The sequence below is a fragment of the Caenorhabditis elegans genome, chromosome IV, assembly GCF_000002985.6.
Source record: "Caenorhabditis elegans chromosome IV".
Lineage (NCBI taxonomy): Eukaryota > Metazoa > Nematoda > Chromadorea > Rhabditida > Rhabditidae > Caenorhabditis > Caenorhabditis elegans.
In genome coordinates this window covers 11,509,730-11,528,026 of record NC_003282.8, presented here as the reverse complement: position 1 = coordinate 11,528,026, position 18,297 = coordinate 11,509,730, and the positions used below count along the sequence as shown (strand labels likewise).

At 36.9% G+C, this 18,297-nt stretch overlaps 4 protein-coding genes, 4 non-coding genes and 1 pseudogene across 9 annotated transcripts; 5 read left to right on the top strand and 4 right to left on the bottom strand.

Moving 5' to 3' along the window:
• Window positions 1–72: 72 nt before the first annotated feature.
• On the bottom strand, window positions 73–3,385 carry mep-1 (MOG interacting and ectopic P-granules protein 1). The gene is made up of 6 exons (NM_069772.9): window positions 3,262–3,385; window positions 2,873–3,215; window positions 1,882–2,824; window positions 1,341–1,837; window positions 994–1,286; window positions 73–922 (listed from the first exon to the last, which is right to left on the bottom strand). Exons 1-6 carry the CDS (start codon window positions 3,382–3,384, stop codon window positions 509–511), a joined length of 2,613 nt encoding a protein of 870 aa, NP_502173.2. The 5' UTR covers window position 3,385; the 3' UTR covers window positions 73–508.
• A 118-nt stretch (window positions 3,386–3,503) lies between these two features.
• On the bottom strand, window positions 3,504–3,775 carry M04B2.13. The gene has a single exon (NR_056663.1). It is a non-coding gene; the product is annotated as an Unclassified non-coding RNA M04B2.13 (non-coding RNA).
• On the top strand, window positions 3,504–3,792 carry M04B2.11. Its single transcript, NR_056662.1, has one exon. It is a non-coding gene; the product is annotated as an Unclassified non-coding RNA M04B2.11 (non-coding RNA).
• Window positions 3,793–3,964: 172 nt separating this feature from the next.
• M04B2.12 lies at window positions 3,965–4,148 on the top strand. Its single transcript, NR_056660.1, has one exon. It is a non-coding gene; the product is annotated as an Unclassified non-coding RNA M04B2.12 (non-coding RNA).
• On the bottom strand, window positions 4,004–4,148 carry M04B2.10. The gene has a single exon (NR_056661.1). It is a non-coding gene; the product is annotated as an Unclassified non-coding RNA M04B2.10 (non-coding RNA).
• A 1,664-nt stretch (window positions 4,149–5,812) lies between these two features.
• gfl-1 (YEATS domain-containing protein) lies at window positions 5,813–6,737 on the bottom strand. The gene is made up of 5 exons (NM_069771.2): window positions 6,596–6,737; window positions 6,467–6,549; window positions 6,226–6,413; window positions 6,089–6,176; window positions 5,813–6,044 (listed from the first exon to the last, which is right to left on the bottom strand). The coding sequence occupies exons 1-5, from the start codon at window positions 6,724–6,726 to the stop codon at window positions 5,899–5,901; spliced, it is 636 nt and encodes a 211-aa protein (NP_502172.1). The 5' UTR covers window positions 6,727–6,737; the 3' UTR covers window positions 5,813–5,898.
• Window positions 6,738–6,995: 258 nt separating this feature from the next.
• Window positions 6,996–9,601, top strand: M04B2.4 (FAD-dependent oxidoreductase domain-containing protein 1). The gene is made up of 9 exons (NM_069770.7): window positions 6,996–7,191; window positions 7,243–7,413; window positions 7,459–7,615; window positions 7,666–7,768; window positions 7,816–7,990; window positions 8,041–8,275; window positions 8,329–8,621; window positions 8,670–8,782; window positions 9,299–9,601. The coding sequence occupies exons 1-9, from the start codon at window positions 6,997–6,999 to the stop codon at window positions 9,438–9,440; spliced, it is 1,584 nt and encodes a 527-aa protein (NP_502171.1). The 5' UTR covers window position 6,996; the 3' UTR covers window positions 9,441–9,601.
• An 805-nt stretch (window positions 9,602–10,406) lies between these two features.
• On the top strand, window positions 10,407–10,841 carry M04B2.8 (annotated as a pseudogene). Its single transcript has one exon. A coding segment is annotated over exon 1 (435 nt).
• A 6,421-nt stretch (window positions 10,842–17,262) lies between these two features.
• On the top strand, window positions 17,263–18,296 carry nlp-88 (Neuropeptide-Like Protein). The gene is made up of 2 exons (NM_001028145.4): window positions 17,263–17,370; window positions 17,945–18,296. The coding sequence occupies exons 1-2, from the start codon at window positions 17,282–17,284 to the stop codon at window positions 18,129–18,131; spliced, it is 276 nt and encodes a 91-aa protein (NP_001023316.1). The 5' UTR covers window positions 17,263–17,281; the 3' UTR covers window positions 18,132–18,296.
• The last annotated feature ends 1 nt before the right edge of the window (window position 18,297 follows it).

Here is an 18,297-nt window from a genome sequence, read left to right as displayed (position 1 = left end):
ATAGATTCCTCCAAATATTATGAGAAAATCTGAATCTTATTTCTGAAAATAGTTTCAAAAAGAATGGTTTGTAAAGGTGATAATATTTATATGATAGATATCTTCCAAAAATCTTAACTGGACAAATGGTAAAAAAAGTATGAGATGGGGGAGAACAACAGACGTATGAAGTGAAAGTGTATACTGATCTGTCTTATGGGGAATTGCAATTTGATTTTACATGATAATTGTGGGGTAGTTAGGTTTTGAAAAAAAAATAGGGAGTTTTGAAGGTAGGGGAAGATGCGAGAATAAACCAGATATCATGAAGAGAAAAATTGGGGAAATAAAGTAAAGTACTGATTGATTTCGGTTCCGGAACCCGCAATAGAATGTGTATATCAATGAAAGTGGGAGAACTGGTGATTTAAAATGATTGAATGTAAAGAATAAGAGAAATAATTGAGATCATTGTGAAGAATGTTTCCAGCACTCATTCGTAGAACGGGATAAGCCATTCGTTTTCCTATTAATCATCCAGAGTAATACAATCATCTTTTTTTGCTGGTGTTGATGTCTTCTTATCTCCTTTTGGGTGATTTGAAGTGAGATGGGCTTCCAGAGTCTGATAACTCGAGCATTTGAACGCGCACACATCGCACGAGTACATGATTTCAGCCGAGCACAACTTCACTTGATGATCAGCTACCAAGTGTTGAAGCATGTTGAACGCATAGTTCTTGCCGCATGTCTTGCATCGACCTCCGTCTTCCTTCTTTTGCGCTTTGAGGAGCAGATCAGCAGTGACGAGACCATGCGACATCACCAAGTGCCGCTCCAACCCTTCATAAGTCCAGAATCTGTCACGGCATCGAGAACATGCCAGTGGAGCTCCTTGCGACATGTCCTGCAGCACTTTTCCAACCATCTGCTTATGAGTAGTCTGAAAATGTGATGTTTAAGATATTTAATAATCGGTTTTGAAATTGAAATAGAAACGTTTCTTAAAATTACCTGAAGATGCTGTAGATACTTCTCCTTTTCCTGCACTGACGCATCACAAATTTCGCATACAAACGTGGGAGCTGAAGAAGAGCCAACAGTAGCATGAGACGGCGTAGTAACAAGTTTCGAACTTCTGTGTGTTGGCGTCTTTTGACTGTTCTGGCTTCTCATGGAGTTCACCGCAGCCTGAAGTTGTTGAGCTCCTTGTTGCGACTTCAAAGCTGCCATTTGCTTTTGGAGAAGTTGAGAAACTGCCAGCGAATTTCCTTGTTGACCACCTCTACGCAACGACGCTTGCATTGCTGAAATATAAATAATTATACAAAATACTTATTTAAAATATGTTTAGCTATTACCTGCAATCAGAGTGTTATGATTCACATTTCCTTGATTCTGCTGTGCACGTTGAGCCTGCGCTGATTGTTGTTGCAGCAGTTGAGCCACTTGCCGGAATTGGGCCGCTTGCTGTTGCTCACGAAGACGAGCCTGTTGCTGTTGTTGTTGCTGTTGTAATTGTTGCTTCCGTAAGAGTTGCGCAGCGGCTGCAGCTTGTGCTGCTTGCTGTTGATGCAGAAGTTGCTGTTGCTTCTTTTGTTGAGCTTGCTGAAGAGCAGCTTGTTGCTGCTGTTGAAGAATGCTGGGATCCAATTGGGGCCTCTCCCAGAGCCATCTGTTGATATAGAGATGATCGTCTTGCTTCGGCATCATGATGTTTCGAATGCGAATGTAGTCCTTCTTGCACTGCTTGTAATGCTGCTCACGGACACCTTTGAAATTGAAGTCTTCTTCGCAGATTGCACATGGATACTTGGACTCCTTCTCTTCCGATTTTGCAATAACAAGATGAGTTTCGCTGTAATTAAATGAATATTGAAAGATGAAAAAAAAAAAACTTACAAGTAGTGATCCTTCATTCTTTGCTCACTCGTGTCCGTCTCTTTACACATGGTGCACTGGAATTTGGATCCTGTGAAGTGCAAATTCTCCTTGTGAGTGCTCATAACCAGCTTTGATTCCGTCTGGAATCCACAGACGTCGCATCGATGCATTTTCAACTTGTACGGCTCATTTTTGCGTTTCAATGTCTCCCAAACTGGTTTCAACTGCGCAGCGACTTGCTTATAGGTTTCAAGATTTTTTGGCACCTCTGGAAGATTCTTCGCGTGAACTATATCACAATAGGTAGCTTCTTGAACGAGATCCTGTCCAATGTCCACGAGCAGTTTTGTCATATTTGGAACAGGATTATGTTGTTTCAGCTGAGCTCTCTCTCGTTTCTCGGAATCACTCAACTTTGGTCTTTCTTCTCCAAACATCCTGTTGATAACCTTCGTCAAAGGCATTTCGGGATCGTGCTCAATCAATAAGTCGCAAACTTGACTTGGTGGGAATGATATTGTGTTTGGGAGAACGAGAACTTTGTCCAGGATCAGCTTCCGAACCGACAGAGGCTCCTTTTGAACTTGCGCATTGATTGCTCCGAGAAGAGTGTCCAGAACTTTTCGGCTTTTGCTGGATGGTTGATCCTTCTGCTCCTTCACATACTCTTCCAGCTTGTCGAGCAATCTCTTCTGCGCCTGCTCATTGTTGTCCTCTTCTGGAACGCTTGTCGCCTTGACATCATCAATTTTAGCTTTTTTAGCTGGGGCAGGGGTAGAAATTTCCTGAATCTCGTCATCATCGTCGTCGTCGAGTTCGATGCATTCGACAGGCCGCTTCACACCCTTCCCATTCTGTTCGACAGGCATTGAAGAATCTTCTGGCTCTTTCTCTGTAGCGATCTCAGTTGTTCCGTTTACGGAAGGTTCTGGCTCCTCTTCATCTAGCACCTCCTCAGTAACTGAAAATAGAAAGTTAAAATTAAACTTGGTAAAATTATAAAACACACCTGTTCCGTTGGCAGTATCCTCCGACTTTCCGTTCGGCTCCTCAGTGATTTCCATAACATCGCCATCATCGTCTTGTTCAATCTCAGATGATGCCACAGTCACTTCGGAAGCCCCCTCATCCTTTTTACGCGCTTCCTCTTCGATTGGAACCGATGTAGATGCAGCATCACCGTTTTCATCAGATCCATCAGGTGAGGGATCCGTAGACTCTTCGGTGTCATCTATCTCGATCACTTCCACGTCTGCAGATGCCGCTTCCTCTTTTCCGTTCTCTTGATTTCCGTTGACTTCGGAACCATTCGCCGCGTCGGCCATCACTTCGCGCTGTTCTGCCTTCAGCTGCTGAAAACGTTTTATTCAGATTTAAATTCCCAAAACTTTTCCTCACCTCAATTGTGTCTGGCTCCGAATCTGAGGACGATTCACCAGCGCTTCTCGGATCCGTTGGTTCCACAGACATGGAAGTGGTGTTGGTCGTTGTGGCGAGTACCGTCTCGTCGGCGGTGACCATTCTGGAAAAATAGAGTCTAGATAGTGAGAAATAGGCAAAGAGAGAGTGATGAGAAGGAAGCAAATTAGGACAGTTACAGTCGGAGAGGTGGGAGATTCAAACTGGTAGGAATAAAATGCGCGCGCGCGGCAAGCCAGATTTGAACGCACAAGAGAACCAGCTGTGGTAAGTGACTGAGTATCAAACGTGGTACGCAGCCAAATCGGCCTCTCTCCTCCCCTTCCTCGGCCGCTGGTCGCAGCCGCCGACGCTGAGAAGAAGGGTGAGCAGCACTCGTCCTGCTCGCATGCGTCTCTTCACTGGCAGTACTCTCTCATCGGTCCGTCCTGGTATTCCGCGTCGGGAGCGTCAACAGAATCATGCTTCAATCACCAAAAAATAAGCCGGGCAACTTGTAGCAATTGGAATTTACAAACACATTTTGTTAGAGCGCTGCGTACTTCATTATGATTCATCCGAAAAGTTCATCAAAATGATTTACTGTAACGATAAAGGCAGATAAATTTAAAACAGTTAATTTTAAAAGTTCAAGCACGCAACCTAATTACACAATCTGATATATCCATTATACTGATTCTCAAAGCGAATAAACCGGGGCTCACTATTAATTACGAAAACCGAAAAGTTTGAACACGTCCCACCCGGGCGGTGCGGATGGCGACGGCGCGGTGTGTGAGGCGAAATGATGTGTGTATGTCATGAGTGTGTGAGCGTTCCGTGAGCGCATGAATGAGTGTTTTGTGAGCGTGACGTGCGTGGCGACGGGTTGTTGTGGTCTCGCCATCATAACCTTAAATGGTCTAAAAATTCATAACCGCCATTGTCGGTTAGGCCGGGTGCTGTCTTTATGGGCTGCGAACTATCTTCTACCAGGAAGACGCCCGTTCCTAAAACTTGAGAATCAGCTAAATATTTCTATAGCGTTTTCTAGGAAATTTCTACAGGCCTTAAATATAAATTCCGATTAAACATTAAACGAAAATCTAAGATGTTGAAAGGATCGTGTTAGGATCAGCGCTATATCAGCTGGAAGTGTGAATTCCTTTGCATCTAGAATACAAATGATAGTAACCTGAACTAAATTCGGTGCATTTCAATTGAAGTTGGCGTCTTTCTTCATTCTCAAGTTAAATCGAATTCTCGTAGGTTTGTAAATTTTTGATAAAAATTAGAACCTGATTTCGTAATTTAGGTTTCTGTGAGATTCAGCAGTTCTAGGATACATTCGAAAAGTTTGTGAGAGAAAAGTTATGACTATTCATGTTTTGAAACGATAATGACCTTATAATCATGAGGATCAACATTTCTGAGGATATACTACTCGCTGGGCACTATAAACTAATGGAAAAACTGCATTTCTGAAAAAAAGTGACACAATGAAGAAAGATATTTGCAAGATCAGTCAATGTGGGATTGACACCGTTGTATTTATTAATTGAGTATTTCCTCGGGTCTCGCCACGAAATCGCAACAGGTGCAGTTTCGATAGCAAGGGAGTGAACGTTGGTTCTCAGCCACACATTCGCTCAATTTGAAATTTTTGTGTTTTCAAGATTCAATTGCAGCTAAATAGAGAACCGAATATTCATTCTCGACGGGTTACTGTATTGTCGAAACAGATGGATGAAACGTCATATAAAAGCTATAACACTAGAATCAGCAGGTGGAAAAACTCGGACTACAAATTATCTCAAATTTGGAAAAATTGGCGACACGTCGCCGCTGCGGCAAAACTCGCGCGTTTTCTCAAAGATTCTCGATTCGCAATACTCTATCGCCTCGACCCTCCGAATTTCATATGATCTTTCTCCGCTTCTTTAACTACGGGTACACGTTGCGCTCTCTAAGTCTCGTTGTCTATCGTCGTGCAAGGCAACTAAAATTTCTGATTCTCTTCAAATTCTAAACTATTTTGGTCTGAATTTGTGCAGAGAATGTCTGCGTCTATGAGTAACACGAACACTCTATGACGTCACAAAACCACGTCGATCAATAAGCGAAAGTACGGAAGAATGAGAGGAAAAAAGAGGAAGGTGGATAAAGTTTTAGGGACAAGTGAGTTTCGAAATTTTCAAAATAGAAACATAAGGGCGCATTCAAGGATAAAATACAACAAGAACATTCGGCTAAGGCAGAGCAAACTGAAAGTGAACGATATTCGAACTTGAATTCAGATCACATTGGCGCGCAAGATGACAACTGAAATGCGCCGAGGTCTCGACACGATTGTTGTGACCCGAGAGAGCGGCGGCCCTGTCCCTTTAAGAGTCATTCTCGGAGCGGGGGAAAGGAGGGGACATGGAAGGGAAAGTGCGGTTTACGAGGTTAAAAAATTTTAAAAAAATTGAGAGGTATATTTAAATCTGGCAGTATGAAGTAAGGATGCGTGTGGTTGCTTATACACACTCAGCACATTTCAGAGAGGAATAAATTTGCTTAAATGTTTATCAAAGTGCTCAAAATATTAGAATGTTGTATCAAAAATAGGTTAAAATGAGATCAGTTAGAGTGTGTTTATTCTTGTTCGGCCAATTCTGTGTTGTACTTGACAATCATCTTGTGTGCATCTTTCAGTGATTCACGGAGGTCTTCTATTTCGGCGGCGATTTCTTTCTGAGCCACCTCCCCCAATTCACGAGTCCTAGTTTTCACTTGTTCAACTGAAAAAGCAACATTAAACAAAGTTAAATTTATTAAAACTAACTATCATTCAAAAATGCCTGTTTATCAGGCCGTTTTCCATCGCTTGCCTGCAGTGCCTTGTACATTTGGACAGTCGGCTCTTGGAAAATCTGTAAAAAATATCGTTATATTCCATTTTATATTCTTTATCAGAATTACAATTTCATCATAAAACTCCATGCAAACAATTTGATTTCCTGATGGCAGTTCAATGGTCGGCTGGAAAAGCCGTAAATAATGGAAAGCTGTTATTGGCTTTTCATTTGGATCCACGAAATAGATTCTAATCTGAATTTCGAACTCTCCCCACCCAGTTTCAGTTACTTCATATGGTGGTTTTTCGACAACTGAAAGACAATAATGTAGGCGTAAATAATAATTATTTATATAACAGTCAAACCTCTGTACGGAACTGCGTAACTCTCGTGCAGTTTGAATTGCACTTTTCGGATCCACTTGGTCGGATCTTCTATAAGGTATGGCCTAAATGTTGTAAGTTATTGTAATTATCAATATCATCAATTCTTACTTTAGGAAAACTGTCCATTGATGTGTGTGTTGATCAGAATCCCGTTTGTATCCGAACGGAGTCGCTGTGTTACCATAAACGATCGGTTTAACAATGTTTTTCTTTTTCATACGCTCCACAATTTCTGTCATGACTAGTTGTGCTGAAAAATAACAAAATAACTGTTGTAAATTGTTTTTTTATGGGAAAATATATAAATTAGCGATGGATTCAGTTAAAAACACTCAAAATTGAGAGATAAAATTCAAAAAAATATTGTGTCGATTTACGGTAAACAATGCGCACGTGGCATTACGGAGTGTCGTTGCATCTTTAAGCTCCAAAATTTCTTCGCTTTTTTCACAATTTTTCAGACAAAAACCATTTAAATTGTGTATTTGTAATATAAAATATTTTTCAGAATGAGAAAAATAGTGTTGCTATCTCAAATTGTACGACCCGCATTATCTTCTGCTCGCTTCGTTCACACATCAACTCCTTTAAGTTGGCAAAAATTTGAGAACGAACGACATTTTGAGCCTGGAGAAGATGTAATGAAGAGAGTATGGCACGGACTATCGTATGATTTCAGAAGATGGAAAAGGAGGTTTCAAGAGGTATTAAAGATAAGACAAAGTAATTTTTAAAACAGTTTTGAATTATTTCAGGCGAGAAAAGATGCGTTTAAACGTAGACACCCCATCGCTCATATGAAACATGGAACACTGGACAATGAAGTATTTCCATATAGAGCTGAAATTGTGATTATTGGAGGTGGACTATCTGGATCATCTACAGCTTTCTGGCTCAAAGAGCGATTCCGAGACGAAGACTTCAAGGTTGTCACGTTTTTCCAATATAAAAGTGTAAACCATGTTTTGCAGGTAGTAGTTGTAGAAAACAACGATGTCTTCACGAAAAGCAGCACAATGCTCTCAACTGGTGGCATCACGCAACAATTTTCCATTCCAGAATTCGTCGATATGAGCCTATTCACAACCGAATTTCTTAGGCATGCTGGAGAGCATTTACGAATTCTCGGTATTCAATCAAAAAATAAAATAAAAAGTAACTTATCTGTATTTTTTCAGATTCGGAACAACCCGATATTAATTTCTTTCCAACCGGATATTTGAGATTAGCAAAAACAGACGAAGAAGTGGAAATGATGCGATCTGCTTGGAAAGTTCAAATGTAAAATTTCTAATTTATTTTCTTAGTTAGACGAAACGTTTTTTCAGTGAAAGAGGAGCAAAAGTTCAATTGTTATCAAAAGATGAACTCACAAAGAGATATCCGTACATGAATGTAGATGATGTTCTTCTTGCAAGTTTAGGAGTTGAAAATGAGGGAACAATTGATACCTGGCAATTATTATCAGCTATTCGAGAGAAAAATATCACATTGGGAGTTCAAGTGAGATTTTAGAATAAAATTTATAATAAAAAATAATATTTATGTTTTAGTATGTGAAAGGAGAAGTGGAAGGATTTCAATTTGAACGTCATCGTGCTAGTTCAGAGGTTCATGCATTCGGAGACGACGCGACAGCAGATGAAAATAAACTGAGAGCACAGCGAATTTCTGGAGTTCTTGTTCGTCCACAAATGAATGATGCATCTGCTCGTCCCATCAGAGCTCATTTGATTGTAAATGCTGCAGGGCCATGGGCTGGACAAGTGGCGAAAATGGCTGGAATTGGTTAGAATTCTTCTGATCTGATCTTATATTATTAGCAAAATCTCTTTTTCTAGGCAAGGGCACTGGTCTTCTGGCAGTTCCTGTTCCGATTCAACCACGAAAACGTGATGTTTTCGTTATATTTGCCCCAGATGTACCTTCAGATCTTCCCTTCATTATCGATCCATCCACTGGTGTATTCTGTCGTCAAACAGATAGTGGACAAACATTTTTAGTCGGAAGAACACCTTCAAAAGAAGAAGATGCCAAGCGAGATCATAGTAATTTGGATGTCGACTATGATGACTTTTATCAAAAGATTTGGCCTGTTTTAGTGGATCGTGTACCTGGATTTCAAACTGCAAAGGTAACCAATTTACTAGAATTTTACAAAATATTCCGAATTAAATTACAGGTCAAAAGTGCATGGAGCGGTTATCAGGACATCAACACTTTTGATGATGCTCCAGTGATTGGAGAGCATCCTCTCTACACAAATCTTCACATGATGTGCGGATTTGGAGAAAGGTATATAGTTGAATAATTCAACTTACAAACTGTAGAGATTTCGTAGAGACATGTCACCAAAAAAATTTACTAAAAATTTTTTTTTTAATTTTTGAATCAAACAACAAAAAATCAAATTCTTCCAATAAAACAAAAAGACATTTTCGATTTTTTTTCCTTCTCCCGACTAATCTCATCATTTTTCTGTTACAGTTTTTTGTTTTAGGTACGAAAAGACCAAAAAAAAGTTTCCCAAATAACCAAAAAAAGCCCGGCAAGGTTGACATCGAACACCGAAAAGGGAAAATTTAAGATTGTTCGATTTTTCTGAAAAACGAAATATCGGAAAAAAAATGTTTAGAAAATTAACAGAAAATAAATATCTTTTTTAAAATCATCATGTCGATGAGAATAGTATAAACTATAGATTTTTCTTCTGAAAAGACGAAAAAAAAAAACCAATTTTATTTTTAAAAAATTATAGTAAAAATCGAAATGACGTACACTTCCGACTTAAATTTAAAATGAAATTTCCAGAGGCGTAATGCACTCAATGGCTGCCGCTCGTGCTTACGCAGAACGAATCTTCGACGGTGCCTACATCAACGTAAATCTTCGAAAGTTCGATATGCGGCGGATTGTGAAAATGGATCCAATCACCGAGCCTTGTCGACTTTAAACATTTTCTTTGACGATTTTCCAGTGTTCTTTTTTATATTGCCAACGGGTGATTTTTTGTTGTAAACTTAGATTTTATAGAGTTCTAGATATGTTTATTGTTTGACTTGTTGAAATTCAGAATTTTTAGGATTTTTCACAGGAGTGATCAATAAACGTTTTTTTTTCAATATTCAATCTTTTTGTGTTTACAGGGTAAGAGAAAATAGTGAATAATTTATTTATTAACACTAATACATATATAAAATTGGAAAATTAATTTAAGCAACTATTCAAACATTTTTTGAAAAATCTCAAAATCCTAAATTAGAAGGGGTACTATAGAAGTAATTTTCAGAGATTTTTTCCAATACTTGTCCACATTTCAATTGTTCGCAGTTCTTCAAGCAATTGTGCATGCTGTGGACCGTGCTAGCTACATTTTTGAAGAGGAAGAAAAACAACTGGCGAAAAATCATTATTGGGATATTATTGGATTCCTGGGTACTGATGCAAATTCTCAAACATTTTATGATCAAATTTGCTTATTAGCGATGGGTTTCATCAGGAAAAACGAAGAAGAAACTATGGAAATTCTTGAAAAACCACTTAATGTTTTGGGAAGATTCATTAGCACGATGAGTACGAGAGGACGTTGAAATATGACCAGGGATATTCAAAATTTTGAACTGATGATGAGCATTTTGGAAAAAATACGTTTGAGTGGAGATGGAGAACAATGCGTGGTGCCTCTTAAGGTTTTAACTACAATGATTTGTAAACATGAAGGAATATGCAAACACCTAATTAAATTTTGGGGAATTAAATATTTCATCCTGTACATTGTGGAGTTGGATAATGATAATATGAACGTTCAACTCATTGTTCTTGTAATTCTGTTCTTCTTGACACGTTATTTGTCAACTAATGAATTAGGATACATGTTTGAAGACTATCATACTATGGTTCTCGGGTAAGTTTTATTATTTTTATGTGTATTCCAGAACTATTAACTTTCAGAGAATGGCTTGAAGTATGGAATGATGACCGAACATTTTACGTCTTCACTATTCTTGCATGGATTATGAATACAGTCGCAGAACCAAAAAGTTTCAGTCTCTGGAATTATACGAATACATTATTAGTTAACAGTTTTCCAAGTATGTTGGCTCTTCATCACACCAATTTTTCCGACAGTTTTCTGGATCCTGAAAACCCTCAAAAAATCCTGACCACAACAAAAAGTCACGGAATTGTTGTCTGGGTATTTACGGTTATTATCAATGCTGTTGCAAACGACACGACAAATATTCAGAAAATCAAGAAATCGGGCCTTTACGATTGTATTAATAATCTTGATTTTTCCGCCTTTCCCAAAGTAGAACAGGGTCACAAAAGAGTCATGCACATGTTGAATCGATAATTTATTTGCACGTTTTCTGTTATAGTTTTTTAAAAACAAATTTTTGAGTTCCAGTTTCTATCACAATAAGTTATAAACTAATAAATTAAACAAATTCCAAAATAGTTATTTTACTAGTATTTGCCTACAAATCGACTAAACATATTTTGAACACTTTCATATATATTTAATGTTCAAATTATTGATTTCACTTTTTGAAATGCATTTTTATATTTGTCAGTCTCACTGATACTGAAAAATCGAATTTCAATTCAATTTATATACTAATATTGAGGGTGTCGAATGACGCTAGAAGTTGAATGATTGTAAAATAATATAATTGAATTCGTACCTAGAAAGATCTAGATTCTTTCGCAACTCAACTCAATTAGATCACATTTGTTCTGATTTATACATATGAATTACTGATCTTTTTAAATGATGGTTATGAATGAGAGCAACGTTTAGATAAATTCAAATAAAAGTTGAATAAAAAGGTTATTTGTGATGTGCTCACTCAGTGGACACAATGGACCCATCGCAATCCTGAACCGGATACAGAACTGATTCTTCGAAGAGAATCAATTCTGAAGTTATCACGTTTACCGGTACTTGTATTCTGAGACGTTTTCCACTCGACTCTTTAAATACTTTTTTCCTGCAACTATTCATAGTATGAATATGATCATTCATAATAACCAAAACTTCCGTTACCCAAAAATTAAAGGATCACTGAAACAAGAACAACTATAGTGAATTTGTCAGAGGGCATAGTTGAAATCAGAATCACTTGAATCCCCAATGTACCCAGTAAATTGGTTCTGATCTGGAATATGATCAGTTAGCAGAATACTGGAAGTTTATGAGTCATTCGAATGCAAGATTTTTGCTTTGTGAGATGTATATTCTAGATTTGAAAATATTTAAAGAATTTTTTGAAGCCATTAATTTGAAGCCAAAATGCCTACTTGTGTGCATTCATGGTATGACATATATTTCGAGAGGAGTTATCGCGGCTATTTTTTATAAAACAGATGCAAGGCATTTTTAAAGCGAGTTTAATTTTGACAAAGACACTTCTATCATTACGAGAAACCATACATGTTATCGAGACCTTATCCATGAAGTATAAAAATAATCATTAAAAATGCACTGAATGTTGTTTGCTTCTAGTAAATTTGATAACACGTATGACCTACTTCAAGTTTATTTTATGAATGAGTTATTCCGGTACTCCAAATTGAATAAAAGTTAATTCAATCATTTCGGATTGTACCACTAGTTTTTCTACCAAGTCTGTTTTCTTGTCTGTAAAAAGTTCATAGTTCCCAATCTGAATCCCGATAATTCGGAAAATTCTGATTCCACTTTTGCAATCTTACAAATGGGGAATTTACATAAATTTGTGTGACGATTTTTCAAAATAAATCCTATTAGTAGAGCATGACATGCGCTAGGAAATATGTCTAATCAGCTTTGTCTACAACATGACCCTTATCCTTCGGTTGCACCCAATTGTCTTGACTAAGCTCGAACCTGAATGCACTTCCGTTGAGGTTTGACTTCTTTAAAATTTCAAAGCTTCTCTTCCAGACATGTTCTTTTGAATAATTCAATTATCGAAGCACTTCTACTCAAAAATCTGTGCCTACTGTAGTAAGTTCTTCTAATTTTCAATTAGACCAGAGGCTGATTGATTTACGAGGTTTGTGCTTGACGTGTTTACACTTGAACGTTGACGTGTTTACACTTGATTCAATTTACATGTCCGCCCAACTCACATACCGGGAAGAGATTTTGAATCACTGATCAAAAAGTATATAATATCGCAGTGAGACATTTTCAAGTCGTATTTTTGACACTTTAAAATCCCTCTTTAATTCGCCTTACTATAGTTTATGAGTACTTATTCATAGTACTTCCTTCCTTTTTCATTAACTGATGGATTTTTTATTCGCTTATTTTAATGTCGAGGCGGAGATTCTGAAGTTTTTGGTATTTGAACTGCATATGATCCACTCAGTGGATTCCACTGTTCTTTTATGATTTCCCGATAGGTTTTTACGATTTTGGTTTTTGTGCATTCAATTTTATAAATTTTTTGTGTTCTCCAGCCAGGGTCTTTGTAATATTTAAGAAGAAACTTGAAGCATAGCACTTAGATTTGAGTTTTTCATTTAGATGATACTTTAAATTTCTGTGTAATTTTTAAAGTGCTTAAACCAAATGTATTTTTAATTCACATTCATAGTTTTGTTATCTTCTTTTCTCACGGGTTAAACTAAGAGTTTTGGATTTTAAACTTTGTAGCAGTGGTGTGTGGAATTTTTTTTTTTCTACGATTATTACTTAGTGATTATATTATTTAAAAAATCCAAAATTAATGTCGAATGTATATAGTTACCGTATTTCTTCTATTAATATGGCTGCAATACTATTTTTCGATGGTCTTCCCGCTTGCAATACTAATAGGGAATGCAAGACTATTAGGGAGTGCAATACTAATTTTCAGAACATTTTCTGGCTTTGAGCTTACTAGTTTTTTCCTGAAAAAGCTCGAATCATATGTAAAAATTGAGAAAATCTGATTTTCATATAAGTTCAAAAACTTCAATCTCGTAGAAATGATGTGAAAACTGTTGCAAAATAGGCAAAAAATGTTGTTGAAATCCTGAAATTAGCGAGACGGGTTTGCAATACAAAAAAGTTAACGCAAGACTATTAGAGAGTGCAAGACTAATAGGGAGTGTAATACTAATTTTCGGAAGGTCTCCGAGGGGCAATACTAATAGGGAGTGCAAGTCTAATAGGGAGGCCATATTAATAGAAGATATACGGTATTTACATGGACGGAAAACAACTTTTTTCGGTTTGAATGTTTAAATAGATTCCTAAAAATTATTTGAAAATTGGCAAATCTCGTCAACTATTCTATTTGACATTTCACAACTGTCTATAGATTGATGAGATCCTTTATAAATTTCCAGTCCGAGTAAAAACTATTTTTAAATCAATCTTATTGATTAAATATTTCGGCACTAATTTTCAATCAGAAAAACCGAAAAAATATACCATAAACATACACTTTGTAGAAGTTCCTTTTTCGTGTTCGTTTTCCTCAGAAGACTCCACAGAAGTATTGAAAACCTATTTACGCAGCCACATTCGCCCTATTTGCTTTGGGATTTTCAAAAGTTAAAGCATTAGCTCATAGTTCATATTTAATAAATTGTGTTTGGAAAGTTCCGCTTTTTTCACCGCATGCGGCAAATGAGCAGAGTTCAACTGAATACAAGTTTTGAATTACCACCATCTCATGGGCTTTTTATGAAGATTCTTTCTTATTGGATCTAGCGAGTACTAAAAGATTATCCATTTCACTAAAATTTTAAACTATTAATCTTGAAAATGTTTGAAAACTTATGTTCCAACAAATGACGGATCAAATCAAAGATTATAACATGTTAATAATAATCCGAATAGATCAACACCAAGTTCTGTTCGAGCAGATCTTTTTGACCTGCTTAGTCTTAAATTTTCTGTTCTACGATTTTAATCCTCTTGCAAGATCTGTTCAAAATGCTTTCAACTTGAGTGTTTCGAGTTGCTACAAGTAGATTATTGAGACCGTAATAATCTTGTTTGGCATTTCTTGGCAAACTTCAACTTTACTCATTCAGTTTATGTATTTTTTAACGTGAAATGTTTGCATTATAAATCAAATAAAGTTTACCCTAAGAACTTATCTAAAAATAAAAAGTGAGATCTTAAACAATATATGAACTTTGGAGCATCTCTTTGTTACACGTGTCATAATCCCATGACGCATGTTTCTTGAAAAATTAACATTAAACGGTGAAGACAATGACAAAACAATGGCTCATGTCAAGTTCTTTGGGCTCCATTTTCCTATTGGCAATTAAGTTTGTTTTAAGGTAGTTTCATTTTTGATTTTCAAACTAAAAATCTAGACACACTTTTCTGATGCTCTCCGTTAAAATATGTATCTAATTTGCTATGCTCGTTTTGCTCTTTTTATGGAATTCCGCATCAAAAACAATCGTAGTACGTACCAAACAATTAGCTGTTCAATTTCCGTCTTTCTTCTCACTCATTCAGGGGGGATTTTTACATGTTCTCCTACTCCAATTGTACGAATCTTTATGTTTTCCTATTGTGAATCTTGGTCTTGTCTTGTTAACAAAGCACAAAACAAAGACACTTTTGAATTCATGAAGTCGGAAGAAAAATCATGCATGAAAATTAGGAAGAACTATTTTTTAGAAGGAAACGTCATTTTGTTGTTTGTAAAAGCATAGGATTTTCAGGGATTTTGTGTACTCTTTTTAGATGCCGCCCATGAAAACTTTAATCCTGTTCACGTTCACGTTCACGATCATTGATACTTTAAAAGTTTTCTCAAAGGTTTATAAGCGATTTCTGGCTTATGGAGGAGTCAGTCACTGGAACATTTCCTTCAAATGACGTGAGAATCAAATTTTTTAAAAATCAATTTTTTTGCCATGGTAAGCAGGCACGTATTCATGCCTACCTGTCTACCTCCCTGCCTACTGCCTATTGGCTGCGATTCGGCTTGAACTGTATTGCTTGATGTTTTGTTTGGTGTAAAATGTGGAATTGCGCTTTTTTGCTTTCCAAATATTTTTCTGAACATTCAACAAAAAAGGAAAAACTTCGCCTTGGACGCATAAATCAGGTTTAGTGATACGTTAATGATTTCCAACTTTTCTTCAATTCAATTTATTGCGCGTTGAGTTGACATTCACTTGTAATCGCACCACACGGAAAAAAGTAACAAAAAATTAACTTCTCACATGTGATTGCATTTTACTAAACAAATCGGTTTATATCAGCATTTTTCCGATATTGCAAATTCCTGTATTGCTTTACTTCGGGTTTTCTAACCTTAGTGGGTACCTTGGCCGTTCGGAAAGTTTGACCGACATTGTTTTATTTTTATGATAATTTTATATCTCGTGCCACATTACCTCCGCAACATGCATTGCATTGTTTTCTCCGAAACCGAATGACTTTGAGCTCTAAAATTTTTTTTCATACAAGAATCAACAAACTTATACACATATATGTACCAGAGTTTTTTCAAACATAAACGTCATTTCTATTTTTAAGCAGTTATTATTAAAATGAACAAATTTCATGAATACTTCTCTCCCCTTTTAGACTCCTTCAGAATAAATTCTTGCTAAAAGTTCCGCTTTTGTTGAAAATTGGCATTCTCTTTGATTCTTTTGATCAAGCAAGATTTGAATTGTAAATTAATTTTAAAAATACAAAAAAAATTTAAATCTAATGTTTACTTTTCTAATTCCCCTTGCAACCTCTCTCAAACTATAAGACTCGTTCTTTATATTTTGGTTTTTGAAAAACTCGTTTTAAACTGCCATTTGTTTTTTTTTTACAACTTCCTGTTTGTTGTAAGCCCAAACTTTTGGCACAAATCAATTTTGGTTTACTTTTCTGTTAGTCGATTTTATTGAAAATTCTAGAAAAATATTCTCACTAGCTTGTTTTCTTGATGTTTCCTCAAAATTACTCAATATTGTAGTTCAATTTAGGGATTACCAATGACGTCTCATATGATTTTTTGGAAAACGTTGTCATACTAGGTCAAATATCTGAATCAAACGTGTTACCCGAAAACATACCTGAAATCTCTATGGTTGGCACATTCTGATAAACCCGTAATTTTTGTAGATCACTTCCGGATCCAATGAGATCGTTATTAAATTGTTTCTGATAGAAAAAATCATATTCTGTCTGGAAGTTCGATACATTTTGCTCGAATTCAATTATGAAGCTTGTTTCCAAGCTCGTGATTTTTTTGTGGTCAAGTGTTGCAATGTTTTTTTGATACTGCGTTTCTGGAAATATTCATTCTATGAAGGCACAAAATAGTTTGTCTACCTGTCTTCCTCCAATGCGAAAAGTAGGCTGGCAGGTAGGATGCAGACACGTACACCTTTGCATTTTTCTAGAAGTTAATTTACCAAAGCTCGATAGAAGTTGCAAACTTCTGAAAATCTAGATGGAGATTAATTTCAGAAAAAAGTGGCTTCTGGAAGTTGGAGCTCCCACATCCACATTTCTAATCAGATCACCCTCTGCCACGTCATACATGACAACCTCCTCCTTTTCGTCTCCGAACATATCGTCAGTCGGCATCACCAAAAAATTCCCTCTCTCCTTGATATTTGTCCCCAGTAACTCGTATCTGATTGATTTATAACTCCCCTTCTCCTTGCCTCACGCTTTTCCGTCGATTCTATCAATGACCACGCCCCTCTCCTATATTTCGGCTCGGGTTCTCTCTCAAGAGCTCATTCCGCTTTTCTAAACTCAATTTATTAAGATCTTTTCGATTTGACATATATTCCAACCCTATTACTACAACGATTTTCAGGTAACATACACGCGCACAAATGTCAATTCTGCTGATTCTATTGTTCTGCGTCGTCGCCACGTCAGCACTCGTTCAGTTACCACGTTTCAGTCGATATGGAATTATCACGTAAGTTTGATGTAACTTGATCTAAAGATCCTGGTCGTAAAAATTGGTTTTCGGTACGAGATATCCTGTTTCTCTCTATTTAAAGTCTGTAAGGATACCATCCATTGGTTACTGTAGCTTCTCTAGAAGCAGTCAAAGTGTCCCCTTTGGAACACATGCAAACCTCCCTCTCCTGTAACATGCCGACATGTTTTCTACTAGAATCATTCTGAAAATCGTCGCAACCTCATATTTGAAAAGTTTAACGGCATGCATGTATTACAGAAATTTAACCGAAGCATTTTTGTGACGTCATACTTCCTGAAAGTTGGTTTGTCACGTTTTCTAAATCCGCACCACGAGGGGAGTTGCTGAAACTTCTCCGCGATTGCTGAAAATCTTCTACTGATCATTTCGTTGATCGTAGAAACAGCGCAAAATGTTCCGTAAAGCCCACCTCCACCTCATAAATAATCAGTCACAGGGTTGATCAGACCCCCTAGACATGATCGCTTTGTCCGGAAAATGCTCTATGATGTTACTTCTAGAAGCTTCATCAAAGATCTAAAGTGCAACTAATCAGCAATATTTCCAGAAACTACGATAGTCCATCACGAGAGGAAATGATCGTTGAACGTAAGAGATATGACCGTAATTGCTTCTTTTCACCAGTTCAATGCATGCTGACCTACAACGATGACAGCCGTCTTCCACTTGTTGTAACTCGAAAATCTTCGAAACGATCGATCCCCTTGTTCTCCGATTTTCGTAATTTGAAGTAATTGCAATTTGACATTCCGCGCCACTTTTCACGACTCACAAATTGTTAGTAAACGACGAAAGAATTTATTTATTTGATTCATCACATTATCTATTATCATCAGCTTTCCCTCCAATCCCACGATCTCTCTTTTAATTAAACCTTAATAAATGTTAATTCTGTTGAAC

Excerpts from the sequence above, each read along its gene's own strand:
- mep-1 (NM_069772.9), bottom strand. The coding sequence starts at position 3,384 with ATGGTCACCGCCGACGAGACGGTACTCGCCACAACGACCAACACCACT. Across the intron at positions 3,216-3,261 it reads CGGAGCCAGACACAATTGAG|CAGCTGAAGGCAGAACAGCG; the intron begins GTGAGGAAAAGT and ends AAACGTTTTCAG. Across the intron at positions 923-993 it reads AGTATCTACAGCATCTTCAG|ACTACTCATAAGCAGATGGT; the intron begins GTAATTTTAAGA and ends TCACATTTTCAG.
- gfl-1 (NM_069771.2), bottom strand. The coding sequence starts at position 6,726 with ATGACAGAAATTGTGGAGCGTATGAAAAAGAAAAACATTGTTAAACCG. Across the intron at positions 6,414-6,466 it reads TTACGCAGTTCCGTACAGAG|TTGTCGAAAAACCACCATAT; the intron begins GTTTGACTGTTA and ends ATTGTCTTTCAG. Across the intron at positions 6,045-6,088 it reads ACAGGCATTTTTGAATGATA|TTGAACAAGTGAAAACTAGG; the intron begins GTTAGTTTTAAT and ends TTGCTTTTTCAG.
- M04B2.4 (NM_069770.7), top strand. The coding sequence starts at position 6,997 with ATGAGAAAAATAGTGTTGCTATCTCAAATTGTACGACCCGCATTATCT. Across the intron at positions 7,414-7,458 it reads TCCGAGACGAAGACTTCAAG|GTAGTAGTTGTAGAAAACAA; the intron begins GTTGTCACGTTT and ends CATGTTTTGCAG. Across the intron at positions 8,783-9,298 it reads ATGTGCGGATTTGGAGAAAG|AGGCGTAATGCACTCAATGG; the intron begins GTATATAGTTGA and ends TGAAATTTCCAG.
- nlp-88 (NM_001028145.4), top strand. The coding sequence starts at position 17,282 with ATGTCAATTCTGCTGATTCTATTGTTCTGCGTCGTCGCCACGTCAGCA. Across the intron at positions 17,371-17,944 it reads AGTCGATATGGAATTATCAC|AAACTACGATAGTCCATCAC; the intron begins GTAAGTTTGATG and ends CAATATTTCCAG.